The sequence below is a fragment of the Lonchura striata genome, chromosome 28 (assembly GCF_050655825.1).
Source record: "Lonchura striata isolate lonStrDom1 chromosome 28, ASM5065582v1, whole genome shotgun sequence".
Lineage (NCBI taxonomy): Eukaryota > Metazoa > Chordata > Aves > Passeriformes > Estrildidae > Lonchura > Lonchura striata.
Genome location: NC_140730.1, coordinates 6775655 through 6791029, shown reverse-complemented (window position 1 = coordinate 6791029; position 15375 = coordinate 6775655). Strand labels below are relative to the sequence as shown.

General features: G+C 45.7%; 1 protein-coding gene and 1 long non-coding RNA gene across 3 annotated transcripts in view; both read right to left on the bottom strand.

Moving 5' to 3' along the window:
- ELAVL1 (ELAV like RNA binding protein 1) overlaps nt 1-13560 on the bottom strand; it is a 39749-nt gene extending 26189 nt beyond the window's left edge. For both annotated transcript variants that reach the window (XM_021528207.3, XM_021528208.3), the window contains exons 1-2: nt 13479-13560; nt 2977-3160 (exon numbers count right to left, since the gene is read on the bottom strand). In XM_021528207.3, the coding sequence (XP_021383882.1) occupies nt 2977-3148 (172 nt within the window). In that variant the 5' untranslated portion in view covers nt 3149-3160; nt 13479-13560. The remainder of the gene's footprint in view (nt 1-2976; nt 3161-13478) is intronic.
- Nucleotides 1-15375, bottom strand: part of LOC146765073 (uncharacterized) — an 83297-nt gene that overhangs the window by 49517 nt on the left and 18405 nt on the right. The window lies entirely within an intron of this gene.

Below are 15375 nucleotides of genomic sequence, written 5' to 3'. Positions count from 1 at the left end.
TGAGCCGCACAGCAACAATTCAGAATTTGCCTGCTGACCCACAGTACTGTTTCACTCATCACAAGTCAAGCAAAGCCATGTCTGGAAGTGCTGAGGAACGCATTACACCAACTGGAGAATGCAAAGCCCAGCACTCTATTCCTCCAGTATGATGAAGAGGAACCCTGCATCCTTCTAATGCTCATCTATTGTGCAGGAATTTCTCTGCACAGGTACTGAAAAAAAAAATAACCAGAAAAAGAAGCTGTCACATCTCTAACAACAAACCAGACACACAGTCACACCCTTATCAATGGCTATAACCTATGTGTACACAAACCCAAAAGCTCCTGGTAAGGAATGTGAACTGACACTATGGTTTGCTGCTACTTTCACCTTCTTGTAATGCTCATCAGTAGTGAGATAAAGGCTAAGCAGTCTGGAGTCTTCAAGGAGCTTCTCTACATTTTATAACCACAACCTAACACATGGAACACAGATTGTTCAATACTCTGCTGCATTTGAAGCAAAATGCACCAACATATGTAATGATCATAATAAAATATTTTGTTCAAACAAACCCAAACTTGGCTTTCAAATCAGTTCTTGAATCCCAGTAATCAGTCTCCAAACAGTTTATGCCAGTTCAATAAGTCATGAAAAATTGCATTCCAAGCAGAAGTATTTTTTGTACCATTATTTCATTAACAGACAATAAATTGAGAAGAAATGTATGTATCATTCAACATTTTTCAAAAAGCAAACATTATCAATGAAACGTTAATTTTAACTCTGCAAACACAAACAATAAAGGGAACTTCAAAGACAAAATTCTCTGATTATTATAACTTTATGGGGACACCAAAAGCTATGACTTCATTGAAAAGAACTAAACTGATCCAAAAAGTCTAATTCCAATAAAAGCAAAAGGTTCCCTCCCTCCTGCTCAGGGCACTCAACCCGCTCTATCTCACATGCCAATATTATGACTTATCTGACCAGAAACCAAGGTCAGGGAGCTGAACAGGTTTTTCTGCAGCTCCAGTTTCCTGCCGTCTGCCACAGGGTCAGAGAAATGCAAGTGGAGGCACAAGAAAAGCAGAACCGTGCCACAGGATTTTTCTGTTCAGGGACTGCTGCACATGCATGTGTTCAGCAGACAGTTTGAGAATAAAGAATATAATGTGAACATTATAGGGGCAGAAACATTCTGAAGGGGCAGAAACAAAAGCAAGAGGAAGAAAAAATGCTCAGAAGGAGCCAGTTCTTTGGCATTGATATTCCAGTACTGTCAGTACTGGACTTGACTGGGTAACTGCTCCTAACAGTGTTGCAAGCAAGTGAAAAGTTAGGTAGCAACAAAATCCAGTGGCATGACCACAGCAGCCACACAGAATCCAGCACTTGCAACCACTTTAGAGAAAAGCCAGTGTTCTGTCCACAGGCACTCAAGGGCTCTCTGAAACAATAACAACAATTTTATTTTTCATTCTTGAAGTTAAGAACAACCTTGAGAACACAAGTGTGTTTTGGACTTAAACTACCCAGCACTGTCAAGCGCCAAGTTAAAGTTAAGCAGACTTTACCAGAGTGTTTGATGCTACAGGTACCTGTGAAGCAGGGTCTCCACTTCAGAGACTGAATAAATCTCTTGCTCCCCACTGAAAATATCCTTCCCACACAGGTAATTCTGTGCTTATTTTACAGTCTAAGGTGTGGGTCAGCTACAACCTGCTATGATAAAGCAAGGGGTCTTATTCCTTACAAAACCAGCTTTCAGAGTAAGCCTCAACTTCTGAGGCAAAGCACATGACAACAACTGGGACCAACACTCACCTAACAAAACATTCAAAGAAATCAGTATTTATGTAACTATTTTACCATGACTGAACATATACATCCTTTAAGTAGAGATACAGACAGACAGACATTACAAGATACTTCATCTGTAAGATATCAGGAAAGTCAGAGACATGGATATCAGAGAGGCTATTATTCAGAAGTGAAATTCTGAAGTTTTTAATTATTCAGTTCTCGTGGGTATTCTCAAGCAAATAAAGCACTAAAGATGACGCACAGAGAGCTCTCATGCATTCCTCAGCTCCCATGCAGCTTCTACAGACTAGAGAGCAGTCTCAGGCCGGCTCCCTTATGGGTTAGATAACGATCAGTATCGCTGGATTCTGAAATACAACACTGAGCATGTGCAGCACAGAATTCCACAAGCAGTGAGCTGCAGGCTGAGAACAAACACCAGGGCACAGCTAGTTAACAGCACTTTTTTTTTCCCCTCCAGAAACAACCAAGCGCTCTCACTGAATCCAAGATTCTGCAAATACTGAACAAGAATAATCAAAACTTGTAAATGAAGTATTTTAACAGTGCAAGGACTAAAACCACTCCAGAGAGCAGCTAAAACCTCCTGCAACTAAACAGATATGGAAGCAGCTGCTCTGTCAGCATTTGTTTTGCTTCAAGGAAACATTAAATTTCACAAGTCAGAACAATTCATTCCTCTCATATTTTAAAGCTACTACTAATAATCCTATTTAAGGGACTTACAAGTTAAATTTCACAACAGTGATAAGACCTACAGTCACTTCAGAACTCCAGCACACCTTTCTTTTACTGATCAAAATCAGAACAAAAGGTTTGTATATTCAGAGCTCGGGTGGAGTCAAAAACACTCAGACTGTAGGAAGAATAAATCAGTCAGGGACTAAATCTAAACCAGTCTTAGACCTGTCTATTAATGTTCAAATTTGGGAACTGTACTTCTTAGAATTCCTAGCCATACACACAATAGTCATTAACTTAGCCTTGAACATTCCATCCTCCCAATATCCAATCCTGGCGTTACTGGAGCTCCAGGCAAACTTGGCAATAGTTTGATTACACACACAAACACTTAGTATTTCTAGATTAAGTTGAATTCAATCAAGTATCTGCTCACACAGTCTAGCACAAGGTGACAATTTCTGAAATACCAAATCATACCTGCAACTTTATCCCGAATAAGTTTTGCAGATTCCACTTCACCAATGCTGCTGAACAGACTCCGTAATTCATCCTGCGTCATGTTCTGAGGAAGGTAGTTCACAATTAAATTTGTCCTACCAATATCATCCCTGCAATCTTCAGCCATGTGATCTTCATAACCATTGGACATTTTACAATATATCTGCAAAATGAAAAAATTCTCAGTGAGGTTTAGATCTTCACATTTCCACAATCCAAACTTCCTCCACCTGAAATAAGTTTGAATGTTTATTTTAAAAACTAAGAACAAGCCACTGCTTCAACAACGCTTTTTTTCAACTCAGAAAACAAAACACCATTTGTTGAAAATTCCAGAACAATAATTCTTTCAAAAGCACAAACATGACATTTTACAAAACTATGTACCATTAAAGAGCTCTTCAGGATTTCTAATTTTTTACATTAATAAAAAGCATCAAGATAGATTTTGAAGACATTCCTGTAACACCAAAGTGTTCCCAACAGCCAAGGTAAAAAATCAGGTTCCCTCATGTCCAGATACTTGACCAGCCACAACCACACTGCCACCTCAACCTGAATCCCAACCTTATGCCCAGAACTTTTACCAACAGGAAGACAAGAAGCAGCAAGATCTAACCCAGCAGTTCAGTGTTTCAACTGGAGACTATTAATTTTCTAATGTTTTCCCTTGTAAATGTTCTCCATCCAGCATCTCAAGGCCTGTTACAGCTTAATGCTGCCTTTGGTGCTGCTTTACTGTGTGTATGAAACTGCTGAGTCTGTGCTGCACACTGACTTGGGGGCATATTGAGTATTTGACAATTTCTATTTTTGGCAGCTTTTTAAAGAAAGCCCTGAGAAAACACACAGAATTCCTATAACAGGAAGATACTCTCTGCCTCAATCCATCATCAGGGACTGAATCCTGAAGTTTTAGTTGACCTGCAACTAAAACTCACATGAGACTCAAGCTGCTCATGGCTTGCCAGAATCATAGTTTTTAAAGTCCTTCAACTACTTTGTCAAAATAGTCAAAATCAGGATATCTAAATCCTGTTTCTGCAACAGAATCTACAGATCTGGATCTGCTAAAGGATTAGCCTTTCCATGGACTGCACCATGACTGACAGCCAGAAGTTGAATAATGGAAGAAGTCAGAAACAACCAGAAATCCTCAGTCTAGAAAGGGAATGCTCTCTGCATGAAGGGACTTCCAGGCTCCTCACCAGCAGCTGCTGTTAATTCATGTCTGAAAGTGAAGGTCAAATTTTTAAACAAATACCTGAGCATGTGATTATAGAATAAACCATGAGAAGACTTATGCTAATTTAAGATTTAACACAGTATGGATTTGAACTGAATCTTTATCTTTTCAGTATGTGTTGGAGCATTAAGAGTTGGCAGCTCTTGCTCCCCTTCACCCACAGATCAGGTTCTACTCCCATTTTTGTGTTTCAAGTGTCAACATGAGCCCATTCCAGCACCTTCTGCCCATGGGATAACCAATCTGTACTATGAAAGCAATGGAAAACCACACAGGAGGGAAGCCCTTCTTGTTGTGTCAGCAGTTTTAATCTGCTCTCCTTGCAGCAAGATAAGCACCAGTTAATGCCACAGGATAGGAAAGCAGGTGGAGACACTGCAAAGCTGGAAGCAGGGGAAGCGCAGGCAATTTTTAAGCTCCCAGGTCATCTCTATTGTACTGCAAATTTTGTCATTAAATACACATTCCATCCTGGCTCTGTCACAACTTGCTGAGCACAATCTCAGAGAAGTTTCTTGTTCTGGTAAACAATGCTCAAACAGCTGAACTGTCTATAGTCACCATGTCTAAGTTATAAAATAATGCAACACACATTTTCAGAATTATTTTAATAGAAGGCAACTTTGCTTGCCTTCATGCTCCATAAAACTCAAGCCCTACAAGCAGAACACACCAATATGTTGACGAGTACAAGTTGTATGGCACAACTAGAATATTCAGTAAGCAAAGGAAGAAACGTCGAGATTTTTCCACCTGTAAGAGGAAAAAGTTAAAATTTCCTTCATTTTAATGAACTTTGCCCTTTATTACCATTTATTTATGCTATAAATCCTTCATGCTGCTGAGATTAAGAAATTGCTATAAATTCTAATGATTTCAAGAACAGACACTTAAAAGATTGGGGTTTTGTTTTTTTGTTTTATTTTCCATGGTGTATCTGCTGCCTGAAAAGGAGGCAACACAGTCAGATACCAAGCAGAGAAACCTGCCCAGCATACCATGATGGCAAGTTACCACACTTATATCTGGCATAAAGCAGAACTGACAAGAGTTTGCAAAGTGGCTACTGACTTTCCATCATTGTCCCACATCCTCTAAGTCTGCAATACTCACAGTCTACACCCTCCCAGGACACTTAAGCAGTGCCTGGGGCAGGGCTGATTCACAACCATTACAAGGTGGGAAGGAAGTTGCTTTTCTTCAGGCATTTAGAAAGCAAACAGAGGAAGCCCTTGCATACAGGCCTGGCAAAGGTTTCCATGGGATACCAGGAACCAAGCATGCAGGAGCAGTGAAGGCACAGTGAAGGGCTAGAGGAGCAGAGCACTGAGAGAGAAGATGCTTCTTTCTTTCTAATCTCTTGCTGAGCGCTTACACAATCTACTGCAGGACTAACACTGTCCAGCCAGCCTGGAAGTTAGTGGGCACCACTTCCTCTGTTGGTGAGGTGTTAAGGACACTCCTCCACTCCACCAGTCTGATGTCACTCTGGGGGTCCCACTGGCACTGCTGGGATCAAAGCCCCTTTGCAGCAGTGGCTCCAGTGACCCCACAGGTCCTGTGTGACTCCCCACACACCCCAGTCCCCCAGTCAGACCAGCTCCTCTCACCAGCTCAGCCCCAGGTTTCCCACAGCACAGTCCCTGACCCCAGTTCCTCTGTGGTGCAGTGACACAGAACAGCTCCAGCTGGTGCCCCTGGGGAGGGATCTCAGACAAAGCCCCTCTGGGCTGTGCCCATCCTGATACTGATGTTTAGTCCAAGGTCATCTCAATGTGTCAGGGGAGGTTTAGATTGGATATTAGGAAAAGGTTCTGGAAGAGGCTCCCCAGGGAAATGGTCATGGCCCCAAGTCTGTCAGAGTTGAAGAATCCCCTCCCAGAACAACCTGCAGCTGCTGACCTGAACCAGGTGTATTTCTCAACAGGTCAACAGTTCTCATGCCAGCGAAGTTTAAAAAAGCCCCCAAAGAATTGTTACCTCTGCATACTGAAAAGATTTCCAAAACGAAAAGAAGATGTAAGGCAGGACAGATGAAACAAACAATGCTACACTGGAAAACAAGGTTTTATTCAGCTCTCATTGAAATATACTGAGGGAACGTCCTGATCTTTCTTTACCAAAGATACAACAATCCATTTATATCAGTAAATGTTCTCGATTTGAGAACCAGGCCTATACAATAATTTGCAAGTTAGAACTTTGTTAACCGATGCTTGCCATCTACAACATAAATCACAAGACTGAATGCATTTATATTCCCAGCGGACAGGCCAATGATAGCAAGAAGGCCCAACGGCTCCATTTGGGAAGGCTGACTGAAAAGAGACTGGTAATTTGCAACCTTTCCAAAACAGGCCTTCATTTTTATGTCCCAAAAAACTAAAACTTTAAGACTAGGTTCCACTGCACTGCACTTCCTGAAATGACAAATTCTAAAACAATAATCAAATGCTGCAGAAGCTTATTTGAAAAGGCAGCAGCAACCTTCGTCCTAGGGTAAGGTGCCCCAACATTTAAAATGCCAAGGGTGCACAGAGCAATAAAGGAAACCATATGTGCCGTGTCCGAATCTTCCACTAATTCTGGAGGTGCTCAAATCCACACAGCAGAACACTTCACCACCTGTGCCAATGACTGCTTAGGCACCCTCAGCCAGGCCAGCATTCCCAGGACTGGATTGAAAAGCTCTCATGGGTAATTTTTGCAGAAATGTTGCACTGACCATGACAATCAACTTCTCACAAAAGTGCACCAGATTCCACAGGTTTAATTGTTTTGGCAACAGACCAATAAGTTTTTTCCCAATGACACTCTGTATCTCCGTCCAGAATTCTAGGAATCACTGCTATTAATTATTTCACCGCAAGATGTTTCCTAAGAAGGAAGACCTGTATGGATCTGTGGAGATCACATGAAACAAGAACACTGGCAAGAACTGTCCATCTTCAACATCAGGCAAGAGGCTTTGTCTACCTACACCTTGCTCACAGAACTAAAAAGGCACCAGACCACTACTGAGGTCACAAATTCATATACAGACACCTAAACAGATGCTCACAGAATGCCAGGATAGTTGGGTTGGAAGGGACCTTACAGACAATTTAATTCCATCCCCTACCCCAGGCAGGAACACCTTCCACCATCCCGGGGTGCTCCAAGCCCCATCCAGCTTGGCCTGGAACACTCCCAGGGATCCAGGGGCAGCCACAGCTGCTCTGGGCACCCTGTGCCAGGGCCTGCCCACCCTGCCAGGAACAATTCCTGCCCAATCTCCCATCCAGCCCTGCCCTCTGGCAGCGAAGCCATTCCCTGTGTCCTGTCCCTCCAGGCCTTGTCCCCAGTCCCTCTCCAGCTCTCCTGGAGCCCCTTCAGGCCCTGCCAGGGGCTTGGAGCTCTCCCTGGAGCCTTGTCCAGGGCTCAGCTCTCTTGCCCCAGCTCTCCCAGCCTGGCTCCAGCCCTCAGAGCATCTCTATGACCTCAATCACCTGTTGGGCTCACTCCAACACATCTATGTCTTCCTTGTGCTAGAGTTCCCAGAGATGGAGGCAGCTGCTCAGGTGGGACAGGTGATGGATCAGCTAGTGTAAAACTTAAGATGGGAAATTCTTCCTGGATCAATGAGCTTTGTGACACAGAGCTCATGGCACCTTGACTGGAGCACTGGGAATGGGCCACAGTGAGCACAGCATGGTCCTTAAATCACAGCAGACCTGAGGCTGCTGACCCAGCTACTCACTCAAAACCTCCATCTTTCTTTGCAATGAAGTGCAAGTCAACATCATCCAGGACATTCTACACAGGAAGGGCTCCAGTGGACAGGGCCTGACACAGTCCCTGAACTGGTGAAACCTCCTTATTGATGTTAGTGGTAAATGAACAGGAGCCCTGAAACCAGTGATGCTGCAGAGTTCTGCCCATGAGCTGTTTCATCAACTCGCACTTCAGTCTCATCAGCCCATTCCTGAGCTCTGCCTGTGGGCTTAGGAATCTAAGTGGGGTCATCAAGTAGAACCTCAAGGCTACTAGAGCCCTTCTGTTTCTCCAGCACACGAACATCTGTTGACATGCCTCCCACCAAGAATCATGGCTGACTACAATACAACAATCTTGTCTTAAGCTGCTGAGCTATTTCTTGGAGACCACACCTGAAACAGAACAAAAAGAACACGACTACGTTCATGCAAGTGCCAAACCAATCCAGAAGGCAGATGCAGAGGTGCTGAGATGTCCAGGCTGGAATACATGTCAAAACCAATGCCACACATTTAGAAGGGCCTGAAGAGCCTCCATGAATTTAAACTGCTTCAGGAAAACAGTTTTCAAGAACTATCCAACACAGTATTGTCATGCAAAAACTTGCTTTGCAGGCAGCTGTCATACCAGGATTGAGAAGCAAGAACTTAATCACAACAGAGTAGGACAGACACTGGGGAAGAAAAAGCATCATACTGTCTTCTCTGAAATCACTGTAAGGAACAGAATACATTTCACCTGAATAGCCAAGCCAGCAGAAAACCCTCCCCCTAGGCTTACATGCCTCTAACAAAAAAAAAAGTTTCCCAGCACTCCACGGTCAGAACACATCTCTCTCCGTTACTTAATCCAAACCTCTCTACATAACAGAGCCTTCCCCTATAATCTACAAGAAAACACATTTTATTCTTTATACAAACTTTTTTCATGACCCCAACAGGTCTGCCTATTGCATCCCACAAGCACAGACCTCTCCATGAACACACAGACATACCCCAGGAAAAGAACAGTGCAGTGCAAGCCCTGTTGGTATTTGATTCACTGCACATTCATGTACTATTCCTTCAAATTCCTCTCAAATCTTGACCAAACATCAAAAGCCATTTGAGGGGAGGAAGAAATCACAAAATCTACATTGTCTCTTAAATTCAAGAACAGCATTTATCCAGTGTATGAGGGGAAAAAAGCAAACCCTTTCTACTTGCCTACCCTTTGTGTTTTCCAGAGGTAACAGATCTCATCTCTGATTCTTCTCCCCTTTGCACACCTGAAAGGAGGACACTGCCCTTGTTCTCCTCAGCTTGACTGCACCTAAGATTCCAACACTTTTGCCAGTAAAAATAGCTCAGTACTAGAAGCAGCCATTACTAAAATCTGCTGCTGCATTTCCACAAATTCTATTTCCGTATGCTGAATCACTCATTTTAGTACAACATATTTTAAGCTTTTTTTTTAATGTTAGTTTAAAAACACTGGGCATAAACTTAGTTTTGAGTACATTTTTGGTCTAACAAATCTCAACTGTCACAATTTTAATACTTCAACAAAGCAGTTTTAGATGTTCCTTAGCAATCAGATTTGTCTGGAAGGGTTTTAAATGCCTCTTCTCGTTGTTTCTATTCATGTTCATATAATAATATCATCAAGGTGTTTTTGTCAATGCTTATATTGCCATCCAGAGACAAAAGCATTTGAGGCCAAAAATATTCTCTGCATTCTTCAGAATTACTCTGCATTCTTCAGAGCAATGACCTTACTTCAGCAGTCTGATGAACTACATTCAATTCCTAGGAATAAAATTAATCATCATTGGAATGCTGTCAGAAATCAGATACAGGCTGGCCATAATTACCATCCGCTGATGGTCCAACACCCAGCAGGGACTGGGGCCCCTCTCAGCTTGAGCTGTAGGAATAAGGGCAATCAGAAGCCTGTGACTGAAACACTGAACATCTACTGCCAGATCTATATTTCCCCATCTTCCCAGGTTAACAGCCAGCCCTGACAGATAGAGGATACCAGGCTGTGCTCAGAGTTTCACATCACAATACACTTCTCAGCGCAGGAAGAACATGGAGCTGCTGGAGCCAGTTCTGAGGCCATGGAAATGCTCCCGGGTCTGGAGCCCCTCTGCTCTGGAGCCAGGCTGGGAGAGCTGGGGGGGCTCCCCTGGAGAGGAGAAGCTCCAGGGAGAGCTCAGAGCCCCTGCAGGGCCTGAAGGGGCTCCAGGAGAGCTGGAGAGGGACTGGGGACAAGGATGGAGGGACAGGACACAGGGAATGGCTCCCAGTGCCAGAGGGCAGGGCTGGATGGGAAATTGGGCAGGAATTGTTCCCTGGCAGGGTGGGCAGGCCCTGGCACAGGGTGCCCAGAGCAGCTGTGGCTGCTCCATCCCTGGAAGTGTTCCAGGCCAGGTTGTGCAGGGCTTGGAGCACCCTGGGATGGTGGAAGGTGTCCCTGCCTGGGGTAGGGGATGGAATTACATGGTCTCTAAGGTCCCTTCCAACTCCAGCCCTTCTGGCATTCTGTGATTCCACAGATGTTTGCCCTGGGTCAAAGATGCTGCCAGTTAACACCACCAAGTTCCTACACAGGGAAGAGACAGTGAAAAACTTTGTGCAGCCTGGACTATCTCACGTTCTGCACCTGTATTTAAAAAAAAACAGATTTATGATAAACAGATCTTTAAAAACAGGAAATAATTTATTATCTTCCTTTTTCTAGACAGTGTCGGATTGTCCATAAACTGCCTTTGGCAATTTTTTCACCTACACAAAAGACATCTGGAGACAACTGTGAGGGAATGATTGCTTTTGAAAGGGAGAGGGCAGGAGATGAGAAGAAGTGAACATAAGAGCTGAAGATTCCAGACACTATCTGGCAACAGCTGCTCCACACATTGATCCAACCTTGGATAACACTGACCCATCTTCAGATACTTTCACCTTGATGGGGCAGGAAGGCAAGGAGAGAAACACAGCATCCAACTTGTTCACCAGCACAACAGAACTAGCTGGAAATCCATCTCTGAGGGCCTGGTAGAAATTGTGGTTGCTGCTGTGTTCCTACATGGAGGCTATGGAAGCAGTAGGAGATAGGAAAATTATACCTTTGTAGTACTATACCACTGCTACTAATTTTAAAAACAAACAAAACAACCCCCAAAGGCAGCAGGCCCACACACATGAAAAACATCTCTGCCTTCTCAGTAGAGCTGATTTCCACCCTATCTCATCAGGAAAAAAAAAAAAAAAACAAACTAGAATCTATTTTTGTATACATCACCTACATATAACGAGGTTGTATACTCAAATGGATCATTTAGGCCAGCAGTTTGAAGCTTGCAGGTGCCTGAACACAAATCTGCACATCAGACAGAAGTGCTCTGATAATTTTCAGCACAGGTCAAAATTTATCACCTCTCCTTTGCTAACTCTGTCATTCTCCCTAAATACCTTCCAGGCTGCAACTAAAGTACCTGGAAGTGCAGAAAGAACAGCTTCTGAACAACTTCTTGAAGTCTAAAAACATAGAAAGTTCAAGCTTTCTAAACTTGGTGACTAAAAGTCTACCAACTTCACAGGCAGCTTATCCACATATGGTCAGAGTGACAGCCAGTAACTTTGGGAATCAATTCAGAGAGCTCACAACAAATAAACAAGAAACAAGACAGAGACCAAAGCTTCAAGAGAGAACGCAAGCTGGTACAACTGAAAGAGATGGATTCTGAATGTAAAATGGCATGTCTCAGGTCAAGACAAGGAGGAATTTTCCCAGAAAAAAAAAGTGACAGAACATGCAAGAAACAGAAAGAAAATAGTGTTTGAATTCAGAGCATAAAGCACATTTCACATTAAGTTAATGTCAGCACCAAACACTGTTCAACAAACACTGATAAGTAAGCTGCTACACACAACATTCACATTTCCATTCACTGTGCTTACTGCTGCTGCTGTTTTCACAAACTTGGTACTGCACAACACAGCTCCCTAGGGAGTTCATCTGGTCCTGCAGAACCACCCACAGCAGGGCTATAAACTCACTGTACAACACATTTAATAATCACAGCAGCTTAAGATGTTCCTGTTCATATTCCAGTCAGGCCTGGCAAGAGCCTACTGCAACCACAGCTGTAACTCCAGACCACTAAACACCTTGAATCATGGAAACCACAGGAGCACTGGGATCATTATATACAGTTACTCTGCTTCAGAACAAAACAGGGGACAGACAATCACAGTTAACAGCTCACGCAGCACAGACTTACAGGCTCGGGACTCTTGGTTTTATTAGTCAGCATGCACATAGACATAACCTAGGACTCAACAGGAATCCTAGAAATCCCATCAACTCTAAAGGTTTGATAAAGACTATGGAACATGTGCATCGTCCTAGTTGTAATGTAACAAGTCAGAGAAGTGTTCGCACGCTCCACAAAAAAAAGTGGTTAAAACATGACTACAGGAACAACAACTCGTAGAGAGGTGAGAGCCGAGGAACATGAGCAGTCAACAAACACCATCAGGGAGTAAAATGAAGAAAAATATAAAGACCTCAAAAAGTGATCAAATTTAACAACAGGCGTTAACAAAAGGAATTAATCCCTGCCCTTCCCAACTCTTTCCCCTTTTGTTTTCCACAGATGCCTAATTAAGTGATCACAGGATCCCAGTGCAAATCCTCACGAAACAAACCGTGCCTCCTTTCCCAGTAAGTCTCGGATACAACTCTGTGCCCAACAAACGCTCCCGCATTCCCAGCAGCGCAGAACCTGGCAGGAGCACTCGCCTCCCCACGGCTGTCCTACGCCAGCCCTCACGCTACTGCCGTGAAAGAGCCCCCCGGACAGTCCTGCCTCTTCCAACCGCTAAAACGAGCAAACGCTCTGCACTGAATTGCTCCCACGAGCACAAACAGCGGCGGTGCTGCTTTAGCCACGATTCCCGCGGCCCGGGCAATCGCCACACCAGCACCGGACCCGCTGCCAGCACTGATGCCAACCGGCACTGACCGCGCTGGCATGGACCCTCGGGCACCGCCAGTCAACGAGGACGTGCCAGCCACAGCCAACGTGGGAGATTTAAAAGCCCGCGGCCGCGCAGACACGGAAAAAATAAACATGAAATATGAGGCCATTACCCGGACGCAGAAAGGCCCTGAGACGCGGCGCGGACCCGCCGCGCATCGCGGCTCCGCGACCCGCGGCCTTCCCGCCGCGAACGCGGCGGCCTCGGGAGCCGCTCCCCGCCCGTGCCCCATCCGGCCCCCGCGGGCCCCGCGGGCCGCGACCCCGCCGCCCGCCCGCCGCCCCGGGCCCGCGCTGCCCTGCGGCCCCTCCCCCCACAGGCCGGGCTACCCCGCCAGGCCCAGGCCTCGGCCCGGCCGCCCGGTCCCCGCCGCCCGCTCCGTCCCGCGCCGGCCCCGCGGGTGCCGCCGGCGCCGTTCGGGCGCGGCTCCGCGGCCCCGCGCGCGGCCTCACCTGCGGCGGCGGCGGCCGGGCCCGGGCAGCGGGAGGCGATCGGTCCGCAGCGCACAACGAGCCGCTCCAGCGCCACGGCCCCGCCCCCGCGCCGCCCGCCGACACCCATTGGCTGCCGCGCGCACGTGCCCCGCGCGCCATTGGCTTCTCCTCCCGTCCGTCAAGCGCCCGCCGGGGGCGGAGCGCGCCGCGCGCCGGGGGGAGGGGGCCGCGGCCGGGGTGGAGGGCCCGGCCGCGGGGAGAGCGATCCCGGCGGCCCGGGCTGGGTGAGGGTCCGGCTGCGCTTCTGGAGCGGCGCCCGCAGGAGAACGTGCGCCCTGTGCCGGCCGGGCTCGTCCAGCAGGAGAAACGCGAGTCTGCCCTGTGCCAGCGAGCCAGGCTCGCGTGAAGATGGAGCACGGCAGCCCTGGGCCCGGCGGCTGCGGGCAGCGCTCCCGGCAGCCGAGCCTCTCCTCGGCTGAGGGCCAGTGTCAGCCGGAGCCCGCGACAGGGAATCTCCCCAGGCACAGCCCACGGGAATGCTGGTGACTGGGTAGGAGATTAAGTGCTTTTTGTGTAAATGAGATGCAAATGATCTCTCAGAGAAACTGGTGGCCAGCACTTCGCTGTGCTGAGAAATTCTGCAGCGCCCTGAAGGGACCAGCTGCCCAAGAGTTTTCCCTCTTCCGTTTTCACTTTTCGTAGCCAAGGGCATCCCTTTCTATCTGCACCTATTTCCACTGCACAGGAGACATCTGTGAGAGTAAAATTCCACTATTCTGAAGAAAGAGAAGTCTTTTTGTCATTGCCAACAGTACTCTGCAATAATACCCTGGTACAAAGCAGCGTGTTAGTGTGTGACATATAAGCTTCAGGTCTGGAAATCCTGCGTTAAGGTGCTCAACTTCGGGGAAGAAAAATCAGAATACTTCTGCATTACAATACATTATTTCCTTTTCATTCACAGACAACTCATAATTTGAGTCTTTTTTAGTTGAGTGGCATACCTGAAAATCAAATTTCTGCTTCTCTAGCTCCTTTCTCAAGTCTAGAAGAGTGAGATCTCGCCTGAAGGATGGGAATTGCAGCCAGACAGGAGTTTGTGTTCTTTGGTATTTCCATGCACACATGTGGAAATACTCTGTCTACTGGAATATGTGGCACATTACTCAATGAAAATACAAATATCTATCTCTGCCTATCCTGATGTGGCTTCTAGCAAGAGCTTATCTGGTAAATTCCCAACATGGTTGCACTGATGTTTTCTGGTTAAACTGCCCAGAAACCCTTTCAAGTGGCCTATTACATTGGGCCATGTGCTCATCTTCCACATGTGACAGCCAGGGACAGCCCAGCCTCTGCCATATGCAATGGGCACAGCGTGACAGAGATCCTAATGTTCAGCTCCATGAAGAGACTGCTGAGGATGTTGGATTAAGAGCAATGTTAAAAGCATTGCCATTTTCCTTTCATCTCTACAATAGTTCTCCCTGCCAGATGGGGAATCCTCACATGAAAATTCCAAGCCTGACAGGTTTGGAAATATCCTTTAAGGCCTCATAAAACATTAAAGACGTTTATGCATCTGTTATTTGCTCATCCTGCCAGCCCCAAAATCACAATATTGTCATTCACATCAGTGGCAGTTTTCTTTTACTGTAAATTTGATGTTTTCCTTGTATCATCCAGGTTTTAAATAACGATCCCATTCTTGGACATGAGGTGGGTTTCAAATCTTCAAAAACTGAGGCCATGAGCACAACACTGCACAGAGCGTTGATGGGCCTTAATATTTTGACAGCATATTTGCAATCTCAAAATTTCATCTATTACCATAAACACTTATTTAAGATGTCAATGAAAAGCTGTCCTTTGAAGCTGTGTGTCAATTCTTAAAGGAATTATCTCTTTTTGATAT